Genomic DNA, 22,378 nt, shown 5'->3' with positions numbered 1-22,378 from the left:
CATTGCTCTATGTCTCACACCAACATCAATTGTTGGTGTAACTATACTATACCATGCATATAGTTTACGTTTTAATAGGCATGAGGCAACAGTTCACATAGCAGATACCATTTATCTGCATGGATGGTGGTGATGCTGCCTAATGCCTTTGAGTATAGTGATGGCTGCGCTTTCTGGCCTATTTTTAATCCACTGCAACAGTAGTAGTATAAACTAGAATAAGATTGAACAATAGACTTAAATTCCGACACTAGACATCTGCACTGGGTCTGAATTAATGAGTTTATATTATACATAATGTGCAGGAATACATAAATAATTGAAATATGTCAATTACATTTGTCAACTAGAAAAAGTGCCCTTCTGGGCACAGGTCTCCACCAGGAGGATATGAGTTATTGATGGCAATTGGATGATTTGAGGCATTTTGTTCCAAAAATGTGTTTTGCAAAAATCCACCTGTTGGTGGTGCTATAACAGGCCAATGTGAAAAGGGTGGGATATATTCCTCAGCCTAGTAGGAAATTCCGTGAAAGATTTCAGGTAAATTGCACGCTGCGTTCATGATTTGAGGCCTTTTGTAGAAAACGGGCCAATCCTGCCAACTTTGAAAGCCAATGTTAGCCAATTAGGATGGAATATGAAATATCGGACAGATCCGCCTTGAACACATGACTATTGAGATAGTGTGTAACGATTTTTGAGATTTTTTGACAGAATCTGGAGGAGTAATATAAAAAAATGTGTTTTACAAAAGTCGGCCTCCTGGTGGCGCTATAAAAGGCAGATGCGGAAAATGCAGGTCAAAGGTTTGTCCTTGGCCTCTAGGGAGTGTGCATGCAACGTTTCACGCAGATCGGTGCAGTTTTAGGTAAAAAATGTGAAAAGCTTCCTCATGGTGGCGCTATAACAGGCCGTTCTGGAAAATGTGGGGCAGAGGTTCATCATTGGCATCCAGGGAGTGTGTGCAAAATTTGGCATCGACCGGTTAACGGTGCCGGGGATTAGCTGGTAACGGATGGACGGAAGGACAGAAGGACGGACACACGGACGGACGGAGTGCAAAACATACTCTCTCCCCATGACTTCGGCCTGGTGGAGACAATAACGTTACACCAAATAATGCAAAGAAGTCAAACAATATACACCTTCCATACCAACAAAGTACTACTGTGTGATGTTCAAATGCAGCTGTGTTGACTTATGTCCAGCAGGGGGCAGATCAGCATCAATGCATCAACACGATCAGTCTTTACAACTTCTACGTGAGAGCTAGTGTTCAGATCCGGGTTAGAGCCCGCCTACTGTATCCGGACATTTCCACTCACACACACTCATACATAAACACCCCTAGTTTCCATATCCGCTCTAGACCGGATCTGCAAACTGCAACGTGAATTGAGCCCAGCCTGTATATTCACACGCGCGTAACATCATCGACCTCGGAAGTTATTCTCATTGTTTATGTATGTAGGTGCTTCTGTCGGTAAAAGTTGCAACATAGACGTATTATTTTAACTAAAGTAACAATGTGTGACATAGAGACGTTGAGACTGTTCGTCAATGAACGACTGACCGCCGTTGCAGAGGACATATTAGCTGTGTTTGTCAGAACTATCGTACAATACCAACAACAAATAGATCTGCAACACAGACAGCTGGAGTTCCTCACTCCTCAAGTCACCTCTGATCTGACAGGTTTGTCACAAATCATAACCCTTTCCTAACCCTTTACATTACACGGTCTATCGTTACAATGCCAACACAAATTGATTGATTGATTATTCACAGACTAGATTGGGTACAGTTCAAACGAAAGTACAGGTCAATAAAAAAATTGCTACTGAGGATATAACCAGGAAAAGCACTAAGACACAATTACACCTGGGTCCTCAATTTTCAATTCATCAGAACATTTAAAGACATACAATTATACACTTCTATGAAACAACTGAACTAGGTGTAGATTAGCCTCGGTACCCAGGCTTTTATTTTCGTTCTCTACGGCTCAAGGTGTAGATCTGCTTTGTTTCAGCTTTATTCTGCTGTATTCCAATCTGGCTTCCGAACCTCCCACTCCACTGACAGTGACACAAGCCGCCTCCTATTTGAGCGACCACATCAAACACGAGGTGGATGCTGGCAAATACTGCGGCATGGTCAAGCTGGACCTCCAAAATCCTTTTGACACCGTAAACCACTCCATACCGATTAATACGCTAAAAGCAATTGGTTTTGATAGCACATCAGTGAGCTTGATGCAATTCTACCTGGAGGGGAAAGGACAGATGGTGGAGATGAACAGAATACTGTCCCCCCTCTTCCCAGTGAGCTATCCACAAGGAAACATAATGGGGCCTTTACTGTTCCTAATATATGTAAATGACATGAAATCAGCTTGTGACTGCAACTTGTTCCTGTTTGCAGATGACTCAGCACTGCTGGTCTCAGACAGGAACAACCAGGTTGAAAAGGCCCTCAGCTCTGAACTCGGTAGAATCTGCACCTGGCTCGCTGATAACAAACTATCTTTACACCCGGGAAAAACGGAATCCATTCTCTTTGGATCAAATTGTAATCTCAGCAAGTGGCTGGATGGTAACCGCAAGGTTGCCAGTTCGAACCCTGGCTCCCCCAGAGTTAGTGTCGAAGTGTCCTTGAGCAAGACACTGAACCCCTAATTGCTCCTGATGTGCTGGTTGGTGCCTTGCATGGGTTCCGCTGCCATCGGTGTATGAATGTGTTTGTGAATGGGTGAATGTAATGCACAATCTATGTAAAGGCCCTTAAAACAAGGCTCCAGACTTCCCAAAACAAACTGCTCAGGCTACTACTTGGTCCCACTCCCAGAACCCACCTCACTCCTGCCCATTTCGATTGGCTGGAATGGCTTAAGGTTGACAACAGAGTACAGCATCTTGCAATGGGTCTAGTCTACAAGATTCTCTACAGTACCACCAAGACACCCATGTACCTGTTGATGTACATTGATTGAAGTATTTATCAGTTTGCAGAATACAGTACAACTCTATACAAAAACTGTTACAAACCATGTGCAACCCAGGATTCGGCTCAAACAAGGGATTAAATTAATTTCGGTCCTTTTCTGCTCCTATGCCACAAAAATGTGGAACGCCCTACCAACAGCCATTAAGAAATGTGAATCCCTTGACTGCTTCAAAACCACTCTCAAAGAGCACCTACAAACGGCTGCAATTCAAAACTACCCCCATAAAAATGTCAATAATGTCGATACTGTACATGTTTTTTGCCCTTTTTACTTTCTTTATATGACTTTTTTTTCTTCATAGAAGTGTATATTTGTACATCTTTAATTGTATCCTGTCCATAGGTACTTCTATTCAGGTAATGAACGAGGGGCAGCTGAACCTTATCAAATTGTCTCTCATTACTATTTAAATTGTACACAAAAAGCCTCAGATTTAAAATGTATGAATAGGTCAGATCTGTTTGTAGGTCATTTATATTATTGTAAAATTATAGATGTGCATTGTCAGCTGTGTTTACATGATAATTACTGTTGTTCCTGGAGATGTGGTTTGTTACTCCTACTGGAGTCTCCTAATTATTGGCGCAGGAATGCAACACAAACCTATTGTATGCCAATATTAAGGATCACACTGTTTCTCTCATCTCCTATTCTGCCTAGACTTCCTCCCAGTCTGTGAAGAGGAGAAATCACCTGAGCAACAGGAGAGGAGGCCCGATCTGGTCCAAGAAGAACCACAGCCTCCACTGATTAAGGAGGAACAGCAGGAGTTAATTCACAGACCAGATGAGGCCGAGGGGTCAACGCAGACATTACTAGCAGTGAGAAGTGAATATAATGAAAACAGAGAGACAGAGCCTCTAGCCAACACTTCAAATGAACGTGTGGAAAATCAAGCTGATGTAGAGAGCCATGGAGCATCACAACCAACTGTTGATGTGCAGCTCATCTCTTCACACTGTTCTGAATCTGACACTGACTACAGTGATGACTGGGAGGAGACCATGGAAGATCAGTCACAAGATCAGACTGTGGAAGGACAACGATTTTCTTTGAGAAACAAGCTGTCCCAGGACCTGATATCAGGGCGACAAAGTCCATCCATGAGAGCTCATACAATGGGAAGAACATTTAGTTGTACAATTTGTGGTAAAACTTTTAACCGAAATGGAAATCTTAAGAGGCACACAAGTACTCATACGGGAGAGAAGCCCTTCAGTTGTACAGTGTGTGGTAAACGCTTTAGTCGAAGTACACATCTGAAGAGGCACGCACATATTCATACAGGGGAGAAGCCCTTCAGTTGTATACTGTGTGGCAAGTCTTTTAGCCGATGCTCACATTTGAAGAAACATGTGGAGATTCATACAGGAGAGAATTCCTTAGTTTTATAGTTCGAATATTTTGGGTGAAATTAGCTATCTTCATCATAGCTAATTTCATCTTCAAGGGTTCATACAGGTGAGAAAGCTGAACAGTTTCTCAAGGAAGCCGCCTGAGCTCACATATCGTACATATTGTCTTGTGGCACTGTCAACAAGTCAGAAACAGAGGAATCACAGAATAGGATAATCTCAACATGACCAAATAACTCAATATATTTTTTCCACATTATGGTCTGTATAGAAACAATACTGTAACTTGTTCTTGTGGGGGATTGAAGGTAACATGTTTACAATAGGGTCCACCATTTTCAATTCATCATAAACAATTCATCATTGTCACTGGCTATATTTGAACTTCATTCTCTGAAGACTACATTTTATCCCTAGTTTGGTTTTTCGTGGTTTTGGCCATATATATATATTTGTTTTTCTTTTTTCTGTAGGACTTTACGATTTGTAAAAAGGTAAAGTGCTTTACAAATACAAATGTATTATGAACACTGTGATACTTGAAATTCCACTATAGGTGTTTGTTCTATTTGTATAAAGTAGTTTACCTATAGAGTGAAATGAGCTACTAGCCAACTCTCTACATCCAGTCAGCCCTGATATGTAGCCCCAGTAATCGATCATGGAAATCATAGATCTTCTGCTGTTTGATTTGTAGCCAAATGGTAAAATAATTATTCCAAAAAGCAACAGCAAAACAAACAATGTAGGCATTTAGCAGATGCTCTTAATCCAGAACCAATCATGGCATGCACAGACATTTTGAGGGGCAGGTGCTCAAGTGAAAAAAGGGCACCTTGTGTGGCGTGTGGAACCGCCGGGTGACTTAATAGTGTGTGAGATTTATAGATTTGGGGGCATTAAAGAAGTATTTAGACAGGTACATGGGTATCTTGGTGTAGTGAATGTTGTGGACCAGACCCATTGCAAAATGCTGTACTCTGTCGTCAACCCTAAGCCATTCCAGCCTGTCAAAATGAGCAGGGGTGAGGTGGGTTCGGGAAGTGAGGCCAATAGTAGCCTGACCAGTTTGTGTAGTGAAGTCTGACTCTGGAGCCTTGTTTTAAGTAGTTTAGTTTGGTTTTTCGTGGTTTTGGCCATATATATTTGTTTTTCTTTTTTCTGTAGGACTTTACGATTTGTAAAAAGGTAAAGTGCTTTACAAATAAAAATGTATTATGAACACTGTGATACTTGAAATTCCACTATAGGTGTTTGTTCTATTTGTATAAAGTAGTTTACCTATAGAGTGAAATGAGCTACTAGCCAACTCTCTACATCCAGTCAGCCCTGATATGTAGCCCCAGTAATCGATCATGGAAATCATAGATCTTCTGCTGTTTGATTTGTAGCCAAATGGTAAAATAATTATTCCAAAAAGCAACAGCAAAACAAACAATGTAGGCATTTAGCAGATGCTCTTAATCCAGAACCAATCATGGCGTGCACAGACATTTTGAGGGGCAGGTGCTCAAGTGAAAAAAGGGCACCTTGTGTGGCGTGTGGAACCGCCGGGTGACTTAATAGTGTGTGAGATTTATAGATTTGGGGGCATTAAAGAAGTATTTAGACAGGTACATGGGTATCTTGGTGTAGTGAATGTTGTGGACCAGACCCATTGCAAAATGCTGTACTCTGTCGTCAACCCTAAGCCATTCCAGCCTGTCAAAATGAGCAGGGGTGAGGTGGGTTCGGGAAGTGAGGCCAATAGTAGCCTGACCAGTTTGTGTAGTGAAGTCTGACTCTGGAGCCTTGTTTTAAGTAGTTTAGTTTGGTTTTTCGTGGTTTTGGCCATATATATTTGTTTTTCTTTTTTCTGTAGGACTTTACGATTTGTAAAAAGGTAAAGTGCTTTACAAATAAAAATGTATTATGAACACTGTGATACTTGAAATTCCACTATAGGTGTTTGTTCTATTTGTATAAAGTAGTTTACCTATAGAGTGAAATGAGCTACTAGCCAACTCTCTACATCCAGTCAGCCCTGATATGTAGCCCCAGTAATCGATCATGGAAATCATAGATCTTCTGCTGTTTGATTTGTAGCCAAATGGTAAAATAATTATTCCAAAAAGCAACAGCAAAACAAACAATGTAGGCATTTAGCAGATGCTCTTAATCCAGAACCAATCATGGCGTGCACAGACATTTTGAGGGGCAGGTGCTCAAGTGAAAAAAGGGCACCTTGTGTGGCGTGTGGAACCGCCGGGTGACTTAATAGTGTGTGAGATTTATAGATTTGGGGGCATTAAAGAAGTATTTAGACAGGTACATGGGTATCTTGGTGTAGTGAATGTTGTCGACCAGACCCATTGCAAAATGCTGTACTCTGTCGTCAACCCTAAGCCATTCCAGCCTGTCAAAATGAGCAGGGGTGGGGTGGGTTCGGGAAGTGAGGCCAATAGTAGCCTGACCAGTTTCTTTAGTGAAGTCTGACTCTGGAGCCTTGTTTTAAGGACCTTTGATGTGCATGCATAGCCGAAGAAGCCTTGTACAAGGGTGCCTGTTAGGGTCTTCAAGGTGTTTTTGTTGACCAGTGAGGAGATCCTGTATAGGAAACATGAAATACAAATACAATATAGGCTTACATTCCGACACTAGACACTGGGTCTGTGAGTTTACATAATGTGCAGTCATTAAGTGTCTATTAACAGTGAATGAATACATAATTTAATTTATGTCGTAGCCTATTTCAATTAGAATTGTTTCCTGCAAAAAAGAATACAATAAAAGCTTCCATACCAACAAAGGACTACTGTATGTTCAAATGCAGCTGTGTTGACCTATGTCCAGCAGGGGGCGGACCAACATGAAGGCAACATCATCGACCTCGGAAGTGATTCTTTCTCATTGTTGTTGCTGGCTAAATACATGCAGTGTTTCTGTCGGTAAAAGTGGCAACATAGACGTATTATTTTAACTAACGTAACAATGTGTGACATAGAGACGTTGAGGCTGTTCGTCAATGAACGACTGACCGCCGTTGCAGAGGACATATTAGCTGTGTTTGTCAGAACTATCGTACAATACCAACAACAAATAGATCTGCAACACAGACAGCTGGAGTTCCTCACTCCTCAAGTCACCTCTGATCTGACAGGTTTGTCACAAATCACAACGATTTACCCTTTAATTTACATCGTATGTGTCTTGCTTTTTGATGTGAATTGTGAACATAAACCTGGTATGCCTGAATGCTGGGTTTAACTTTAGTTTGGTTGTAGCCTAAAATGCCTGAAAAGACCTCATAATCTGTTTTAATTTACGCGTTGTTGTACCATAAAGGCTATTGCTTCTTGGTTGAGAGTTCTAGGGCAGGGGTCAATCAACCGAGGTGTCCACCACTGGACTAGGGAAGTAATAGTGCTTGGGGAAATGTATTCTTGTATAGCAATCCCATGACAAAGTAATGCCATTTTTAATGCCTGATGGCGGGAAACCTGGCTATCTGTCTGTCAGTTATTTTCCCTCCCGCCAAGCCGATTGTATGCAAATATTAAGCGTCACACTGTTTCTCTCATGTCCTATTCTGCCTAGACTTCCTCCCAGTCTGTGAAGAGGAGAAATCACCTGAGCAACAGGAGAGGAGGCCCTATCTGGTCCAAGAGGAACCACAGCCTCCACAGATTAAGGAGGAACAGCAGGAGCTAATTCACAGACCAGAGGAGGTTGAAGGGTCAACGCAGACATTACTAGCAGTTAGAAGTGAATATAATGAAAACAGAGAGACTGAGCCTCTAGCCAGCACTTCAAATGAACACGTGAAAACAGAGGCTGATGTAGAGAACCGTGGAGCATCACTGCCAACTGTTGATGTGCAGCTCATCTCTTCACACTGTTCTGAATCGGACACTGACAACAGTGATGACTGGGAGGAGCCCAGGGAAGATCAGTCGCTGAAAACACACAACGAGACACACACTGTGGAAGGACAAATATTTTCTTTGAGAAACAAGCTGTCCCAGGACCTGATATCAGTGCAACAAACTCCATCCATGAGAGCCCATGCAATGGAAAGTACATTTACTTGTACAGTTTGTGGTAAAACTTTTATCCGAAAGGGAGATCTCAAGAGGCACACAAGTACTCATACGGGAGAGAAGCCCTTCAGTTGTACAGTGTGTGGTAATCGCTTTAGTCGAAGTACACATCTTAAGAGGCACGCACGTACTCATACAGGGGAGAAGCCCTTCAGTTGTATACTGTGTGACAAGTCTTTCACTCGATGCACACATTTGAAAAGACACATGAGGATTCATACAGGAGAGAATTCCTTAGTTTTATAGTTTATGATCAATGTTTTGGGTGAAATTAATCTGAAAACACACGAGGGTTCATACAGGTGAGAAAGCTGAACAGTTTATCAAGGAAGCCACCTGAGCTGACATAATTATCATACATACTCATACTGGCCAGTCGCCACAACTGATTTCATTCATTTGGATTCCATAGAAGTCAGCACGTCTCCTGCGGAAGCATGTTGCACGGCGAAAATAGCCGATCTACAAGCTCTCAATGCATTTGTGACACATTGAGAGTTTAAGATTATAGCATTTGAAGTGGTCAAACTAGCAATTTCTTCAGAAGCGTCTTCCATAAAATCTTAATAATCTGGGATATTTCATATAAAAGCAAAGGTTAAAGGCAAAGCCTCAATCTGTGATTTCACTGATTTCTTCACCTGTTTGGCAGTATGTAGAACAGCAGGAACAATATTACTAAAACATAATTTTACAAAGACAAATGGGTGGAATGGGTACTCTGACACAGGTACAACGGGTATTACATGGATCTCCAACTTCCATCGTTACCGACTCTGTGCTCTACAGCCGGTCTAGTATAATGAAGCAAAGGAATCACAGAATCGCATAATCTCAACATGATCAAATAACTCACTGAATACATAAAATGTGTGTTTTCTATATAGAAATTATGCTGTAACTTGTTGGGGATTGGAGGTAACGCATCTACATGGACGTACGTGGACGACTTTTCCAGCTAATATTTTGTCACTGCCCAGGGCAATTATGAAGTAAATGAATAACATATATTTGAACTCTTAAAAGTTTTTTGTTTGTTTTTTTTGGCTGTTTTTTTACTCTGTAATCTGTAGGACTTTACGATTTGTGAAAAAGTGCTTTACAAATAAAAATGTATTATGAACACAGTATGTGATCCTTGAAGGGAAATTCCACTCTGGGTATAAATGTATTTTATTTGTATAAAGTTGCTTACCTATAGAGTGAAATGAGCCCCAGTAATCAATCATGGAAATCATCAATGTTCTGCTGTTAGATTTGTAGCCATTGTAATTTGTAACTATACTATACCATTCGTATAGCTTCAGTTTAGGCATGGGTTTGGTGTGATTTAATGAATTTATTTTACTTAAATTTAAGCACTGCTAGTATGGTTATACACTCGCGTAGCCGGATGATCCGAGACAATACAGTACATCTATGGAAATCTGAATTCATTACAGTATATTGTAGTAAGGGCTAGGTTGGTGATGCTGCCTTTATGTAGTGATGGCTACCATTTCTGGTCTATTTTAACCCATTTTGGGCGGAAACCCCTTTTGGTGTTAGCACTATGTTATGCTTTAGCAGGAAGAACACTTTTTTTAATCTTTACATTTGTTTTTATTATTGATTTTGTAGTTTGGAATGTTAAAAATCAGGATTAATGAAGTGATGTAACTCAAACAGAGAACATAACCTCCCCAGAATAATAGTCAACAATTAAGTTACACAGCAGTAGGTTATGAGTGTCCATAGTACATCTAAGTAAGTCTGTGTATATTGAACTTGAGATACAGTGTACCTGATATGTGATAGTACTGCCTGCATGCATTGTACTTTATAGATACGAGAGGAATCTGTTTAGATGTTGCCAGTAAGGTCAGCCTTACTGTCATGTCATTATCACGTCACGTTTCTATGTCTTATATCTGGGCCCGCCGCCGTACCAAAGGAATACTTCAACGGGATTGTCAGTTGTCACACAGCCTGCACACACTACCAGCCTGTCAGAACCAGACCGAGGGTCCATTTAGATTTAAATGGTGCATTTATATAGCGCCTTTATCCAAGGCGCTTTACATAGATTCAGTGCATTACATTCACCCATTCACAGTTTCACACACACATTCATACACCGATGGCGGCGGAAACCATGCAAGGCACCAACCAGCACATCAGGAGCAATTAGGGGTTCAGAGTCTTGCTCAAGGAGACTTCGACACTAACTCTGGGGGAGCCCGGGTTGGAACTGGCAACCTTGCGGTTACCATCCAGCCACTCTACCCCTGAGCCACCGCCTTCACAACAATGAGAATAACTGACCCATTTATGTGACTTCTTTATTTTTTTAACCTGAAATGACCACCATGTCAAACAAAGAAGCCTACTTATATTACCTACTGTATTTCATATTGAGTAACATTATTTTATCTCTTATATTTCTTACCTGCCATTTGCCAACCATTTTGTTTGTTATTGTTGTCTGTCACAGTAATCCACATAATGTCTGTTGTCTTATGTGTTGTTACACAGGGTCTAATTTATTTGTGCATTTTCCAGATGATCCGAGACAATACAGTACATTTATGGAAATCTGAATTCATTACAGTATATTGTAGTAAGGGCTAGGTTGGTGATGCTGCCTTTATGTAGTGATGGCTACCATTTCTGGTCTATTTTAACCCATTTTGGGCGGAAACCCCTTTTGGTGTTAGCACTATGTTATGCTTTAGCTATTGAAAAATAGCAGATCTACAAGCTCATAGCGAGCCACCGAGTGGCGTGCTACAAGCTTGTAGGTCTGCTATTTTTGAAAAATTACTGACGACTGACACAGAAACATAGCTTTTTCAGAAAACTGTCATGATGTAGAAGACATTTTTAGAATCTGATCTCAGTCCAAAATGGGTGTAGTAGTAAGAGTGAACGTAAAATACAAATACGATTAAACAATAGACTTAAATTCCGACACTAGACATCTACACTGGGACTCTGAATGAATGGGTTCACATAGTACACAATGTGCAGGAATAAATATATAATTGAATAAATGTCATGCCCTAATGGCATCAATTTTTGATGAATTGAACATTGTGGACCCTATTGTAAACAAGTGTAATGCTTAATTGGGTAGTCCACTCACAGTTAACAGTCTTTGTATTGAGTTTGTGCTTGAAATGTACTGTAATTCTGCAAACTGTTAATAAATATTTCAATCAATCAATCAATCAAAAGCAGCATCCTAACATTACACCAAATATTGCAAAGGACCCTTGAAAACGTAGCCTATTTAGAATTGTTTCTGCAAAAAAAGTCAAACTACAGCTTTATATAATTATACTATACAGTACATGTGATGTCTCCCTTCATTTTCTAACCGATGATTTTCCTTTTTTTGCATAGAAGATGTTCTGGTGAATTGAAAATGGAGGACCCTTTATGTAAAACAAGTCTTAATGCTTTTTCTGGTTTTATCCTCTTTGCAGATTTTGTATTGTTTAATACAATGAATGAATGAATGAATCAATCAATCAATCAATCAATCAATCAATCAATCAATCAATCAATCAATCAATGTTGACCTATGTCCAGCAGGGGGTGGACCAGCATCAATGCACCAACACGAATCACTTTCAGTCTTTACAACTTCTACGTTAGAGTGTTCAAATCCGGTCTAGAGCCCGCCTACTGTATCCTGACATTTCCACTCACACACTCATACGTTTCGATATCCGCTCTAGACCGGATCTGCAAACTGCAACGTGAATTGAGCCCAACCTGTATTAACATGCGCTTAACATAGACCTCGGAAGTCATTCTTCTCATTGTTTACGTATGTAGCTTAAATCAAATGCAGTGCTTCTGTCGGTAAAAGAAGCAACAGAGACGTATTATTTTAACTAAAGTAACAATGTGTGACATAGAGACGTTGAGGCTGTTCGTCAATGAACGACTGACCGCCGTTGCAGAGGACATATTAGCTGTGTTTGTCAGAACTATCGTACAATACCAACAACAAATAGATCTGCAACACAGACAGCTGGAGTTCCTCACTCCTCAAGTCACCTCTGATCTGACAGGTTTGTCACGAATCATAATGATTTATTTACCCTTTAATTTACACGGTCGGACTCGTCTGTCGTTGCAATGCCAACACAAATTATGTGTAGATCCGCTTTGTATGCGCGTTTAATTGCCAGCATACTACAGTAATTTCAATTCGAATAAGCATTATTGGCATGAGAAAACACACGTTTGTATTGCCAGAGAGTTTCAAAATATAATAAATCCCATAGAGATTTTCGAAAATATTTATATAAATTAAACCGTGAATTCCGTGAAACCAAGCCACCCAGACCAAACCACTCCTGGTGAATCTAGCACAAACTTTAGACTCTCGTAGATGTATTTATCGATTCTGACATTTTCAATATGTCAGAATCGATATACATCTATACGAGAGTCTACATTTTGGGCTATGGAGAATCATGACCATAATTCAAAAACATTTGAAAACCGCAAAAGAAAAGGTATTTATTCAATATAGTATAGCCTATAATGTCAAATATAATCAAATATGTTTTGACAAATAATGCTATGCAATAATACTGTTGTGTTTGTGTGCAAATATTAATTAATAGGCCTAAGGATGCTGTGATCAAGATTTTTCACTCCCGATTCGATACCGATCGAGCATCATATAATATAATATAATATAATATGATACCGATCAGATCCAGTCTCTGGATGTCTGGCAGGAAGAACACTTTTTTTAATCTTTACATTTGTTTTTATTATTGATTTTGTAGTTTGGAATGTTAAAAATCAGGTGATGTAACTCAAACAGAGAACATAACCTCCCCAGAATAATAGTCAACAATTAAGTTACACAACAGTAGGTTATGAGTGTCCATAGTACATCTAAGTAAGTCTGTGTATATTGAACTTGAGATACAGTGTACCTGATATGTGATAGTACTGCCTGCATGCATTGTACTTTATAGATACGAGAGGAATCTGTTTAGATGTTGCCAGTAAGGTCAGCCTTACTGCCATGTCATTATCGTGTCACGTTTCTCATATCTGGGCCCGCCGCCGTACCAAAGGAATACTTTGGTACGGCCTGCACACACTACCAGCCTGTCAGAACCAGACCGAGGGTCCATTTAGATTTAAATGGTAAATGGTGCATTTATATAGCGCCTTTATCCAAGGCGCTTTACATAGATTCAGTGCATTACATTCACCCATTCACAGTTTCACACACACATTCATACACCGATGGCGGCGGAAACCATGCAAGGCACCAACCAGCACATCAGGAGCAATGGGTTCAGAGTCTTGCTCAAGGAGACTTCGACACTAACTCTGGGGGAGCCCGGGTTGGAACTGGCAACCTTGCGGTTACCATCCAGCCACTCTACCCCTGAGCCACCGCCTTCACAACAATGAGAATAACTGACCCATTTATGTGACTTCTTTATTTTTTTAACCTGAAATGACCACCATGTCAAACAAAGAAGCCTACTTATATTACCTACTGTATTTCATATTGAGTAACATTATTTTATCTCTTATATTTCTTACCTGCCATTTGCCAACCATTTTGTTTGTTATTGTTGTCTGTCACAGTAATCCACATAATGTCTGTTGTCTTATGTGTTGTTACACAGGGTCTAATTTATTTGTGCATTTTATTTTTGAACCCATTGGTGTCTGTAGTGAAACTAATCGCTTCTGCACTGTCCACATATGCTTATGCAGCCAGGAAACCTTGCACGTCTTTAAGAGTCTGCAGGATGGCTGTCTCAGTCATGTAACTCCGACTGGGGCACTGGGCATAACGTAGCGAGGCTCTATAAGTGCTGCATTAAAGATGGAGTGCCGTGATTCCCCCCTAAAACACGACCATCAGGCACTATGATTATACTAGGACGAATATTCTTTTCTAAAAAGTGTACAGGGGCGACTGTGGCTCAGGAGGTAGAGCAGGTCGTCCAATGATCCATGGGTCGGCGGTTCGAATCCCGGCTCCTCCTGTCTACATGTCGAAGTGTCCTTGGGCAAGACACTGAACCCCAAATTGCTCCCGATGTGCTGGTTAACTTGGTACCTTGCATGGCTTCCGCCGCAATCGGTGTATGAATGGGTGAATGTAATGCACAATCTATGTAAAGCGCCTTGGATAAAGGCGCTATATAAATGCACCATTTACCATTTACCATTTTACAGAAAGTGTTAAAATTATGTTTTCATGTGGCCACACGGTACACCCACCAGTTCATTAAAGGGTGCGTTCGGAAATGCGCACCGGGAGCGCACTCGCCTATTAGTTTGCATTGCACAGTGCGCTCAGTGTGCTATTTCTGAACGCGCCCTATGTATACCTGGTTTTCACCTTAGCACCACCCACCTGAACTTAAGCCTCACCCACAGATGTTATTGTCTCCACCAGGCCGAAGGCATGGGGAGAGTGTGTGTGTGTGTGTGTGTGTGTGTGTGTGTGTGTGTGTGTGTGTGTGTGTGTGTGTGTGTGTGTGTGTGTGTGTGTGTGTGTGTGTGTGTGTGTGTGTGTGTGTGTGTGTGTGTGTGTGTGTGTGTGTGTGTGTGTGTGTGTGTGTGTGTGTGCGCGTGTGTCCGTCCTTCCTTCCGTCCGTCCGTCCGTCCGTCCGTCCGTTACCAGCTAATCTCCGCCACCGTTGCCCCGATCCATACCAAACTTTGCACACACACTCCCTGGATGCCAACAACGAACCTCTGCCCCAAATATTCTTCAATGGCCTGTTATAGCGCCACCATGAGGCCGATTTAGGCAAAACACATTTCTGTAGATTACTCGTACACATTTTATCCATACACCACACAATTCGGTATACACTATCTTCATAGTCATGTGATCAACACGGATCTGCACCATTTCCCATCTTCCATCCTGATTGGCTAAGATTGGCTTCCAAAGCTCACATGATTGGTCCGTTTCGAACAAAATGCCACAAATCACAAACACAGTGTGCAATTTCCGTGAAATTATTACACGCACATTTCCACTAGGCCAAGGACGACATGGCACTCATTATTTTACAAATCAGCCTCATTGTGGCGCTATAACAGGCCAATTCCTGTTTTTAGCTATAACTGCATCGATCTGTATACAACTTATGTTTGCGCACTCCCTAGAGGCCATGGAAAAACATTGTCTCTGCATCCCTCCACATCTGCCGGTTATAGCGCCACCATGAGGGCCGATTTCTGCAAAACACATTGCTTATGTTAGTCGCACAGATTTCATCCAAATCTCACGCAAATCGGTACACATTAACTCTATAGTCATGTGAACAAGACGAGTCTGTTGGATTTCTCAGATTCTACACTGATTGGCTAACATTGCCTTCCAAAGTTTTCAGGAGTGGCCCGTTTTGTTCAAAATGCTGCACATGTCCTGCTCATCCAGAATTCTATCCTCAGAGATGCTATGAGTGATCTGGCTCTGCATTTCCTCAACAAAAGAAAATTGTTGCAAAAAACAAAAACAAAAAAACATGTTTATATTACTCCTAAAAATGTTGCCAAACATCTCACACAGTCCTATCCTCCTGGTAGAGACCTGTGCCCAGAAGGGCACTTTTTCTAGTTAATGATATGATACTGAGGGAGGGGTTAGGGTTATGATATTACAAAAGTGGTGGGATTTTGATAGGGCCTTTTGACTCAAAGGCTTTCAGCTTTCAGGAAGAAACCAAAATTACACAGGAAAGACGTACCGGTATTTGAATATTACAACCACAACTCGGGGTCTATTAGAGTAATGTTAACTCCATAGACACATTAAAAACAGAGTTTAAGCGTATAAACTAGTGATGCACCAAATATTCGGCCACAGAAAATATTCGGCAGAAAATGGCTAAAAATGCATTTTCGGCCTTTTCGGTTTCGGCCCGAATAGGCAGAAAATATATCACCGAATAGTGTATGAAATGAATGCATTCAAAAGAGCTGAATAAATGTTTTAGGGACCCATAATAGTGATTATAATTTAAGTTAAGTTTTGCCATAACCATTTATTTTGCCATAAATCAGGTAGCTTTAAGGTACAGCCATGACAGCAATGGTAGGAAAAAAGATATACAATATTAATCATATTCGGATATTCAGTATTCGGTTTTCGGCCAACTGTTTCCTATATTCTGTATTCGGTTTCGTCCAAGAATTTCCCTTTCGGTGCATCACTAGTTTAAACCAAACATTATTCCCCAGTCTGACAGTGGCTGGTCGACAAGCACAATAGACTGGGCAATGTGCTCTGTTATTGCTTCTTGCTCTCTCACTTGGGAGTTTTTCCACACCTTTCAAAATCCTCTGGCAACGTTGGCTGTGTGAGGGAGCCATCTCGTTGTCGCTTTTCATGTTCTGTATCTTTTAAATATTCCTCATTTCATGTAGCAGTGGGTGAGGGTTTTTAAGATGATTTATGAGGTTGGTCGACCACCGCGTGGAGCGTCTTTATTGCAAGTTTTGCAATTCGGCTGGTGTGGCTTTTTCGTTTTATAATAATACTCCCATACGGTTGACATGGCTGCTTTCTCCGCTCAAGTCGTACTGCCGGCCGCACAACTACTAGCAAATACTGTCATGATCACGCGGCCTCTGCTGCATAGCTTACTGGATCTGCTGGATAGAACATTACATTACAGTCATTTAGCAGACGCTTTTATCCAAAGCGACTTACAATAAGTGTATTCAACATAGGTAGGGAACAAAAACTACTAAAAACTAGAACGACGTGCTGAAGCGGAGTACCGGAATGGAGTGCTTAGATCTGAGTATTTGATCGGTCATTTTCGCTGTAGTTCGATCCGATCCACATTTTTGGCTGATATCACTCCAATATCCGATCAGAAGATCGGTTCGCGGCATCCTTAACCCTTAGAAGATGAAAGACGCCAATTGGCGTCTTCATCAGAATTCCGTAAATGATCAATGACGCCAATTGGCGTCTTCACAGTTTTTGATGAATCTAAACATATTAATATGCTCCGAAGCGCTGTTTAAATTCCTGAGCTTATATTCCAACTACATTACCCAGAAAACCCGTGTCACGTGACACACGTGTACGTGTTGCCATTGGAAGCTGGTCCCACCCCCTGTAAACAGTGGGGGCAGAGGGAGTCTTCATAGTTTTCATTGCTTTGCCTGTTTTGCCGTCTCGCCCGAGCGATTTTCTAGCAGAAAAAGTTTAAAGCAGTACTATTTATTTGAGCGAGTTTTGTGGTAGTAGTATTGATCCATACGCGTCCCAGTCGCCTTCTCCAGGCGGAGTAGCCCTGGTCCAGTGCTTGCAGCGAGACTCGCTGCTCCCTCCCTCCTTTTTTCATTGTCTCCCCATCGTCGTCCGATGAGCTATACCGGGAAACCATTGAAGAAGACGATCAACCCGGAATGTTTTGAGGTAATCTTATTGTAGAAAATGCCCTTCTATAGTGATCAGAAATCATAAGATGATCGCTACAAATAGATGCTTGGATAATTACTACTACTAGTCAGATCATGACGCCAGAATGACTCACCACGATGGCCCCCAGCCATTAGCCAGCACCAAAGGTGCTGGCTAATGGTGTTGGTCGGTGCATTGGTGCTGGCTAATGGTTGGAGGGGGGGTTGGTGTTGATCGGTTGGTTGGTGCAGTACAAATGTATCGTAGCAGGCATGCACGCATGGCAGTACAAGTATTTTATACTGTAGCGTGCCTTATAGGCGATCTGATCTTTAGAGTAATGTTCGCTCCTTTTTATTTACTGTCTACAAAGACGGAGAACAAACATGCATCGTTTACTGAAGCAACGCGTGGTTGGTTATGATGACCTTGCTACAAGGATCGGAGGGGGGACGGGGAGTGAAGCTAACAGTAGCGTATTATATAAGATCTGTATGACGTTTCATTGACGTCTGAGCTTGCATGATAATTGCATTCATTGTATATTGTACACAATCATGATTGTACATTGTTTAGTGTGTCTCCGTGTGATGATGATGATGACGATGATGTCAGATAGCCTACGTCCCCCCCCCCCCCAACTGGCTATTGGCCGGGCTGACTACAGCTAAATGTTTATTTTTATATATTTAGAACTGGCATCAGATGAGGAGGAGGAGGAGGATGATGATGATGATGATGAAGACGAAGAGTCAAGACTACGATGGAGTTCTCCGACACTGAACCGGATGCATTCATTCATTTCAGTTGTTGTTTTTTTTAAATTTAGCCTACACACACACACACACCGTCAAGAACAACTGGAATGCAGTGGTTTGGGGACACTGGGGAGTTTGGGGACAACTGTTTTGTATGTAGGCCTATTTATTTTCTGTAATATTTATTATAATTGTATTATGTTAGTCATAAAAAATAAAAGACAAGCTTTTACAATGAGTTAGACCTGTCATGGCTATTTTGTTCACTATTCTGAGGTTTATGGTTTGACTAAGCGAGTTTCAACTGTGATTTACTCTGTAACGGTAGATGGTAAGAACCCAATTTTTTTGTTATAATACAGTATACATTCAAGTCTATATTTTGATACATATCATGGGCACAAAGTCATATCAAAAACAATGTCCTTGGATGTGTTTTTTATCAAAACTGTTTCTTCACAACAGGTTTTTGAGATACATGCATGAATAGACAAGGTACTGGTAAGACTATGTAAACATGGTATATATCAAAATGTGCGTTAGAATGTCTAATTTTACCCCAAAAAAGAATTGAGTTTATATGATGTTCCATTTCAGAGCTAGGGGGACTTTTAGCTGGATAGGTCAGATTGATCATGACTGACCATGCTATTTATAGATGGCAAAATATCTACAGTGGTACATGTGAGAAACTTTTTATTTTATTTTAATTGAACTAGACAACTCACCCTTTAAAATGAGATATTGCATGGCTATGTACGCCCAGCAGAAAAAAAGTTATTTAGAAAATAAAACTTCAACCGGGCATAACTTTTTTTGTTGTCCTAGAAACACTACCCAGTGTAAATGCAGGCTCTTTTAAATGGCTTCCAACACACAAACTAAACATTTTATCAACTCAGTTCATTTTTTTCCTGGAAGCAGACAAGCCAAGCTTTCTCTGAAGGTCTTTCGTTGTCACACATTCACAGCAGAGAATTTTCAATAAATCATTCAAAAACGCCATTTTTCCATAGAGAAGTCTACAAACTGTATAGAAATCCTTGAAACTCTCAAAGAGTTAACTGTTTCTCTCATCTCCTATTCTGCCTAGACTTCCTCCCAGTCTGTGAAGAGGAGAAATCACCTGAGCAACAGGAGAGGAGGCCCGATCTGCTCCAAGAGGAACCACAGCCTCCACAGATTAAGGATGAACAGCAGGAGCTAATTCACAGACAAGAGGAGGCTGACGGTTCGATGTTGACATTACTAGCGGTCAAAAGTGAATATAATGAAAACAGAGAGACGGAGCCTCTAGCCAGCACTTCAAATGAACACGTGAAAACACAAGCTGATGTAGAGAACTGTGGAGCATCACAACCAACTGTTGATGTGCAGCTCATCTCTTCACACTGTTCTGAATCTGACACTGACTACAGTGATGACTGGGAGGAGACCAGGGAAGATCAGTCAGTAGATCAGACCGACACTGTGGAAGGACAAAGATTGTATTTGAGAAACAAGCTGTCCCAGGAGGACCTGATATCAGTGCAACAACAACAACCTCCAAACGCGATAACTGATACAGGGGGGAAAACATTTGGTTGTACAGTTTGTGGTAAGACTTTTAACCGAAATGGCAATCTTAAGATGCACATAAGGACTCATACGGGAGAGAAGCCCTTCAGCTGTACAGTGTGCGGTAAACGCTTTACTCGAAGTACACATTTGAAGAAACACATGAGGATTCATACGGGGGAGAAGTCCTTTAGTTGTATAGTTTGTGATAAAGGTTTTGGTGACATGAGTGATCTGAGAAAACACATGCGGACTCATACAGGTGAAAAACCCTTTTATTGTGCCATTTGTGGCAAAAGTTTTAATCGAAAAGAACACCTGAAGAGACACATGAGGATTCATACAGTCGAGAAAGCTGTTAGTTGAACGGTAAAATATTTTCTTTCAAGGAAGTCATCTGAGCTGACATTACATAGTAGTATGGCATTAAGATATGCACATCATCACACAGTTTTTAATACGGTGCTGGACCCAAAACATGATCAAATGAAGAAATAATGATATATGTCTGCTCCTCATTCTCTTTATTTCAACGTTATAGAGAGTCGCAGTCCCGCCCCCTACCATGGACCAGGAAATGAATCCCAATGCATTTTTCCCATAGACATTTCAGAAAGTATTTATTTAAAGACAGTTACGCCGCGGACAAAGCCAACTCCAGTCGTGACAACTCATGACAACACAAACAATATTTTGGACCAAACAAATAATTACAAAGATGAAAAACAACAAAAAAAGTGTTGTAACCTGCCGTTCTTTTCTTCTTTCTAATTATTTGTTCGGTCCAAAAAATTGTGTTTGTTGTCATGATTTGTCACGACTCGAGTTGGCTTTGTCCGCGGCGTAAACGTCTTTAAATAAATACTTTCTGAAATGTCTATGAGGAAAATGAACGGAGAATCATTTCCTGGTCCATGGTAGGGGGTGGGACTGCGACGCTCTATAACGTTTCGCCGCCACAGTTACGGCACCAGCCTAGGGGAACTGGACCGCAACATGACGACGATTATTTAATTATACAGACCCAGGGTCGTAACACCACCCCATTTTGACCTAAGATCAGATTCTAAAAATGTCTTCTACATCCTGACAGTTTTCTGAAAAAGCTATGTTTCTATGTCAGTCGTTCTTCGATTTTTCAAAAATAGCAGACCTACAAGCTCGTAGCGCGCCACTCGGTGGCGCGCTATGAGCTTGTAGATCTGCTATTTTTCAACAGCTAAAGCATAACATAATGCTAACACCAAAAGGGGTTCCCGCACAGAATGGGATAATATTTAAATTAGGAAGACGATCTGGAAAGCATGCTTCTGTTTCTGAATCGGTGTTTGTTGTTTCATAATAATAATTATTGTGACGGATTGATTGTTTTAAACAGGTTTTTTATTTTTGATACCGATTTCTAAAGATTTGAATATGAATAATATATCTGTATTCTAATCTCTACACCATTTAATGTATAGTTGTTGTGATGTGATTGTACAAGAACATCACAGGAGGACTTAAAATTGAATACCATGAATGTCTGTAATATTTACAACTTTAATAAATATTTATACTCAAGGGTTATAGCCATGCTGGCTTGTGGTGGACATATTTGTCAAGATTCTATATTTTTATTATGTTATTATAAAAGTAAATACATTGACATTTATGAAATTATGAATACATTATTATATCTTACATAGAGTTTAATTGTTATTTTTTTTATTTGATGAAGTGTACGTTTAAACACTGCACAGTCATGCAATGATCCATAAATGCAGCGTGGTTTTTGTCAACACATTTCCATTTTAGATTTATTCATAGTCTCTTGAATAACTTTCATTCAGTTTTAGTCACTTTTTAGTCACCTGGAGGCTGGAATGCTTTAGTGTTAGTCTAGTTAAATCTATAGTGGATTTAGTCGACTAAAATGTATTTTGGTGGGCCTTGATGCCGTCGTAAATCGTAATGGCTGTTTTTACACTCGCTGAAAATAGCAGATCTACAAGCTCACAATGCGTCGCAGCGCATTGTGTGCAATGCAACCAAGTGTAAAATGACTTATACTGGATCTCTTGTCCACTAGTCCGTCCCTAACATTTTAGTTTAATTTTTATTTGTTGACAAAATCGACAGTATATTTTGTCATCATGGCTTAGTTTTTATTACAATTTTATGTCGTTTTTGTCAGTGAAAAGAGGTAGTCGACAAACATTTTTCGT

At 40.6% G+C, this 22,378-nt stretch overlaps 3 protein-coding genes across 3 annotated transcripts in view; 2 read left to right on the top strand and 1 right to left on the bottom strand.

Moving 5' to 3' along the window:
* Positions 1-22,378, bottom strand: part of LOC306942183 (heat shock protein beta-11-like) — a 222,507-nt gene that overhangs the window by 196,827 nt on the left and 3,302 nt on the right. The window lies entirely within an intron of this gene.
* Positions 1,386-6,534, top strand: LOC306942133 (uncharacterized protein). The gene is made up of 2 exons (XM_079527868.1): positions 1,386-1,698; positions 3,671-6,534. Exons 1-2 carry the CDS (start codon positions 1,530-1,532, stop codon positions 4,402-4,404), a joined length of 903 nt encoding a protein of 300 aa, XP_079383994.1. The 5' UTR covers positions 1,386-1,529; the 3' UTR covers positions 4,405-6,534.
* On the top strand, positions 7,219-9,092 carry LOC306942000 (uncharacterized protein). The gene is made up of 2 exons (XM_079527650.1): positions 7,219-7,504; positions 7,942-9,092. Exons 1-2 carry the CDS (start codon positions 7,336-7,338, stop codon positions 8,688-8,690), a joined length of 918 nt encoding a protein of 305 aa, XP_079383776.1. The 5' UTR covers positions 7,219-7,335; the 3' UTR covers positions 8,691-9,092.

The sequence above is a fragment of the Electrona antarctica genome (genome assembly GCF_951216825.1).
Source record: "Electrona antarctica genome assembly, chromosome: 18".
NCBI lineage: Eukaryota > Metazoa > Chordata > Actinopteri > Myctophiformes > Myctophidae > Electrona > Electrona antarctica.
Note: the sequence above shows the minus strand (reverse complement) of the source record. Positions and strands in the feature narration are given on the sequence as shown.